This window comes from Populus nigra, chromosome 1, assembly GCF_951802175.1.
Source record: "Populus nigra chromosome 1, ddPopNigr1.1, whole genome shotgun sequence".
In the NCBI taxonomy this organism is placed as follows: Eukaryota; Viridiplantae; Streptophyta; class Magnoliopsida; order Malpighiales; family Salicaceae; genus Populus; species Populus nigra.
Genome location: NC_084852.1, coordinates 5727300 through 5733544, shown reverse-complemented (window position 1 = coordinate 5733544; position 6245 = coordinate 5727300). Strand labels below are relative to the sequence as shown.

The 6245-nt window shown below is 35.0% G+C and overlaps 1 protein-coding gene across 2 annotated transcripts; it reads right to left on the bottom strand.

Annotated features, from left to right (window-relative positions):
- Window positions 1-389: 389 nt before the first annotated feature.
- On the bottom strand, window positions 390-3665 carry LOC133671287 (scarecrow-like protein 21). Of its 2 annotated transcripts, none has more exons than XM_062092017.1 (2): window positions 3395-3665; window positions 390-2482 (listed from the first exon to the last, which is right to left on the bottom strand). In XM_062092017.1, exon 2 carries the CDS (start codon window positions 2336-2338, stop codon window positions 587-589), a length of 1752 nt encoding a protein of 583 aa, XP_061948001.1. In that variant the 5' UTR covers window positions 2339-2482; window positions 3395-3665; the 3' UTR covers window positions 390-586. The 2 variants fall into 2 exon arrangements, with proteins under 2 accessions (XP_061948001.1, XP_061948007.1); XM_062092023.1 differs by having other exon boundaries at window positions 3408-3665.
- Between the last annotated feature and the right edge of the window lie 2580 nt (window positions 3666-6245).

The window sequence follows — 6245 nt, the reverse complement described above, 5'->3', positions numbered from 1 at the left end:
GTTAGATGCACTACGCCCAATCCCTTGTGATCATGAGATGTATTTCTTCTTGGTTGTTTTCGCATCATGAAGATATAATGATAACAAGTTGCCAGATATAAAACTGAGATTGACCAGCCTGTATACAAACAAAATCACCAGATTAATGTCCATTTCACCTCAGATTTGTGAAGTATTGCCTGAGACTGAGAGCACTAAGATAGAGATGGTTAGAAAATGGAAGGCAATGTGAAAAATTCATTCAGCATCAAGTGAAAAAGGGGTTGGACAAAGATTTCACCCTCTGTAACCTGATGAATTACAGAAAGATGCATGAATCACAGTTGTTAACAAAAAGAGGGAAACAGGCCGCATCCTCAACAAGAACATTGGGTATAGTGTCAGCTCTATATAGAAAGAGAATGTTATTAAATTTAAGTATGCAATAGAATTACATTGACTATGACATACAAATATTACAAAAACCTTTCTGCTGATGACCTTACAGTTTAAACACTCTCCTAGAAAGGGGCACGCACCATTCCCACCTATGAAAAGTACATGTAATACAACTATATAGTACATCCAACCTTCATCGCCTCCGCTATCAATGCCAGGCAGAAGCAGAGATCAAATTCCTATCTTTCCATCCCAACAGCATAGCTCCATCCTTTTCCACCAATGTATAGTGCTCTGAGTAAGTCCTCAGCAAGGTCTTTATCACAGAGTTCACATATGTGCTCAAAGGGTATTGCTGGAAACCTGCCATCATGAATCTAGACTTCCACTTGCGAAAGAGCTCGTGGCGCTCCACCCTCTCCTTCCCCTCACAAGCAATGACATTTACCATATCCCTGGCTAGACAATGCTGCTCCACACTAATACGCTCCTTTCGATCCCTTGGCAGCGTCACATCAATGGATTCAAACATTGCCAAGTAATAGTTTAGAGTTTCTACAAACCGAGTGACGAAAGGGGTTGTGTTTGTATTTGATTCTTGCTCCACCAAAGTGACTACCTTGGGATTGAATGATTTGATCATACGAAGCAGCCCATCTCTTGGGTTGTTCACATCAACACTTTCATCAGGGGTGTGGTGGAGCTGCAAGGGAAAGTTTACAGCTAGAGCCTCTCCAGGCCTAACGTCAAGCATTTCCTTTGTCACGTCTGGAGCAAAAACTGGTACCCCATGAAACTCTACAGGGATATTAAATTTCTCAGAAATTGCACTCAACCGTCTCGCAACTGCCTCTAATCCATCCCCACGGGCATATTTAGAAACAGGATCATCAATACCTGTAATACGCACATGTGGAGCACCACTTGGTCTGGCTGCAAGAGCTTGAAGGAGAGTCATCCACTGTGTTCCCTGAGCAATTTGGAAGTCTATTATATGGATGCGGTCCTCATTTCTGCATGCTTCAGCAATGGCTCCATTGGCTGCCATGTAACCAAACTTCAGGTATGGACAGATTTCGTACAAGATGTGCATGTAAGACAGCAAGTCCTTGCCTTCAGGCTCCCTGCACTTAAGGGTACGATAAATATTAGCGCCTGATGACTCCTTCCTTGCTACCAATCCCTCTATCAAGTATGCACCAAGACGCTGGATTGGTTCTCCACTGATTGACACCACACTTCTGGCCTTCTCAGTCAAATTATCAAAAGCACTCACGTTGTTTTCGGCAAGAGCTTTAGCGCATGCAATCAACAGCTGCTTCAGATCCCCAGGTGGAATACCATGCAAAGGTACTTCTTCCATTGACTTTTGGCGTTTCTCGACATGAGCACCTTCACCCAACTGCCTCTGCCTTGAAACAAAAGATGTCTGATTCTGGATAACATGAGAACCCTGGCGCCAGGCCCTAGGTTTCTGATCTGATGTCTGTGGCCTGCTACTTTCCCCCAGAGAAGCATTTGACGTGTTCAGATCTTCATCATCATCTGGCCCCATAAGAGCAGTCTCCAATTCCTGCAACGCGTGTTTTATGTTCTGGCTAGAACTTGCATCTTGCAACGACGAAGTGCCACCAGAAAAGAGCTGTAGACTTTCTAGTCTACAGTCCACAGAAGGGCTTGGCCTATTAAAATTACTGTTGGATTCAAGTGAAGAGTTACGAGAAGGACTAACACCTGAGAGATTATCTGTGGAGCTGTAGCACTCCTGACTGTCACTTAATGTAGCGGTGTATGTATCACAATCAAATTGAGTATAGAAGGGTGAGCTGGGTAAATTTCCTATATCAAATTTCAATGAGCCAAACAACCTATTAGGTATAGAAGGAACAGGCGGATAAGAAGATGAGTAGGATAGGCCCGCACCAGTGACACCGTATCCAAAATACTGGTGCGATTCCATACCTACACGTTTAGCATCAGTTGTTCTACTAGCAAGACAGAAAGTGATTGGCTAGGCTCTGTTGTAAACAATTAAAGGCAGCTTTACAACCCTCTTCTTAGAACCCAAACTTGTTTATCTTAGGTAAAACAAATATGTATCAGCCTGGCAAAAACAAAAGGAACAAAAATGAACATCCAAGTCAGTCTTATTTCAGTTACAAGACAACTCCATATTAATCAAAACTCTAAAGTAAGGTACAAGAAAACTTCAGACAGATCATGACAAAAATCTTCAAGGAAAATCCAGACACAATCAATATTGAAGCAAAAGGCAATAAAACAAAAGGATTTCATTATCAACATCCATAATCTAACTCAGGCATTTCTATCGACTTCCAGTCCCTTATTTCCTACATGTAGGAAGAACATTCAAACTTTCTTGCTGAACTCTGTACTCTTGCAGAATCAATCAGTAACCAAATACAGGGTTGTCACCAATTTCTTTGCCATCGTCAAGACCATATTGGAAAGTGAAATACTTTTCAAATTACCAAACCAAAGACTTCATAAATCCACAAAAACTACAATATATTAAATTTTCAGTTACCAAATACGCACCAGGAACTATAAATTTGCTTCTAAAATCTGCTTCTAAAATCTGCTTTGTATCAACTCAATCAATCTAAATCTAAACATGTAATAAAAATAAGGAACTAATTCAACAAAAAAGAAGTAAGAATTCTTCTCTAAGAAAGGCAAGAGAAACTATAATTTGCTAAAAAAAGAAAAAACAAAGAACTGAACAGTAAATTAACCTCTGTGACTCCTTATTGGACCAAAAAAAAATAGAAAAGAGCATCAAGTAAAATTAACAAATTATTTAAACAATCGTAGATCATTCAAAGAAACAGATTCCAAGCTATAAGCAACTATTGAATAAACAACACTACAAGGCTTCAAAGAAAACCCTTCACTTATCACACAAAAACGAAACAGAAAAGACATAAAACAGAATCAAATATATAAAAGAGAGAGAGAGAGAGAGAGAGAGAGAGAGAGAGAGAGGTTAACTTACCGGGAAAACAAACCCAAAAATCTTCGAAGTTCCAATCTTGAAAAACCAGTATAATACTCGAAAACAAAACTGCTTCGAAGAAATGAAACAATAAAGAAACTAACTTTCTGGGAAAGAAAAGAATCAAAGAATTTGTGTTTGATTTTTGTCTGATTTTCTATTTGACTTTGTTTTCTTTGTAGTTTTCTTTGATGGGTTTTCAGGTTTGGTTTGGTTTTTTACAGGAGTTCCAAAGAACAAGAAGCCAATCTTCAGTCCTATATATAGAGGGGAGGGGAGGGGGGAGGGGGGAGGGGAGGGTTTTATACGGAATTTAACGGCACCAAGTGGTGCTAATAGGTTTACAATTTGAAGGTTAATCTCGCCGACCATTCGTTACACCTACGTAGAACATTCTTTGTTTTTTATTACATGACCTCTGCCTTCTTGACTGCGCTGACCCACCCACGCGATGACTGAAAACGTGGGAATCATTGTTTTAGCCTACCCAACAAGTTATTTGACACATAATTGATATTTTTGTAAAAATATTTTTTAATTAAAAAAATATTCAAATGATATTTTTAGATATTTTTTATATCATTATCATAAAAAAATTTAAAAATAATTAATTTAATATTTATTTAGGTAAAATATAATTTGTAAAACACTATAAATAAAAAAGATTGAGTCGCATTATAGGATAGGATAGTTGATAAAGATAACTAATGTTACTTCTTGCCAAGCCTTGAAGTATTTTTTTAACTTGTCTATAATTTTATTTAAAGGGTATTATTTAATTAATTTATGTAGAAAAGATTTGGAGTTTGATAATTTAGTTCATATACATGATATATAGCATGCATAATTAAGATTTAATTAGGGTTCAATAATTATGTCTGCCTTTTCATTTGAATGTAAAGATGTATGTGCTGTTTTTGTAATCAAACAATTAATTATGCGTTATTTCTGAGTCATTAACATCAATGGTATGAAGTACTTACCAGTCTTCCTAATTTGGTGTACATTATGAAAATGGATTAAGGCCCACGTTAGTTAATTTATCCTTGGTAATTAAGGAGAAATTCATAAACTAAGACTATATATTTAGCCCCTAATTATTCAGTTTCTTTGTATTAATTATCTGTGAATAGCTTTTGAGATTATTGGCTATTAAATGACAATTTTATGAGTTTAATTGAAAGTTTTTATTGATTTTTTATTGATTAAAATGTCAATACTAATTACTCGTCGACTATTGCAATAAGAAAATTGAATAATAAATAATTTTTTAATACAATTAGTTCAAGGATAAATTACAAGTTATTTCTTTGATATAAAATGATGATTTGATTCATACGTCGTATATTTTAAATTTGTTAGCTATAGATAGGTTAGAAGTAATTAATAGTGGGATTAAAAAAATTAGAGATAATGTACTTTTTTGGATAGCTTCAAAGAACAAAAAAAAGGAAATGTTCGAGAAAACTAACTTTTTTATTAAATTTTATCTTCATAAAATATACAAAAGTGAGCATGTGAAGCACTTTAGATTTATCTATGTCTAATCAATTAAATGTTGCCTTTATTAGTTCATTGGCTGAACTTGTTAGCTATGTGATATAAATTTAAAGAACAAAAACTTTATATTTTATGATCAGTGTTTTTAAATACAACCCGGCTCAAGACTCGGGTCACGAGCTTTGACAGAATTACCAGATTTTGACCCGATTACCCTTGTCAGCCTCATTTTTTATAAATCAAAACGACTAAAAAATAAAAAATAGCCAACGGGTTTCAACCAGGTTTTTAATCGGGTCTTATTGGATCTGCCGGGTTTTTAACTACTTTTATTTTTTTATAAACCCGACCTGATTCCAGTCCCGAGTCAACCAGTCTAGCTAGATTTTAAAACTATGCTTATGACTGAATTGAATCATTATTTTAATAGGAAGGTTCGGCAAATAAGGAATGACTTTGATATCTTGTCATGGTGGAAGGTTCAAGCTAGCAAAAATCCAATCTTTCAATTCATTACTAGAGATTTATTGGCTATACTTGAATCTACTATTGTTATAGAGTCTTTTTTTAGCACCAGTAGTAGTAGAATGGTGAGTCTGGATTATAGGAGACTCCATTCAAAAAAAAATTAGAGGTAGTTATTCTTGGTTTGGTTTGGTTTTTATTAAAAAAAAATAATTGAATTGAAATTAAAAAAAAAACAACTAAAACCGGTTCAAACCAACCAGTTTCGGTTCGGTTTGGTTTTTTAGGACAAAAACCAGTTTGGCTTGGTTTTTTCTAGTTTTTTTCGGTTTGAGTTCGGTTTGGTTTTTTTAATTTTAGGCTTATAAAACCGAACTAAACCGGTCGGTTTTTTCAAAAGTTTAATCTGTTTGATTGATTTTTTTCACGGTTCGGTTATTTTAATTATTTTTTTCCGGTTTTCTTGGTTTTTCAGTTTTTTTGCTAAACCCTATAAAAAATACATAGAAGCATTTATGAGTGTTCAAAATTAGTCGTGTGGATTGCTGAAAATAAAGACAATATAATAAATATTTATGTTTTTCTTTGTTTATACATATTTTAACAATTTATTGAATCAAGATCTTGACTTTTATTGTGTATGTATTGTTTTTAGATGGGATGATATTAAAATCGGATAATTACATCACCATGTTAGGAAGTATGAAACTTATATAATAATAAAGAATAAAAAAAACATATGAGTCATTCTTATGACTTTTAGTGAAGACTAATTGGGCACCATTTGTCTTTGACTTGCTTGCTATGCATATCCAAGAAAAAAGAGAGTTGGCGTTGACAATCATGATCGTTGAATCTCAAAATTAGATAATAAATAGGCTAGTTA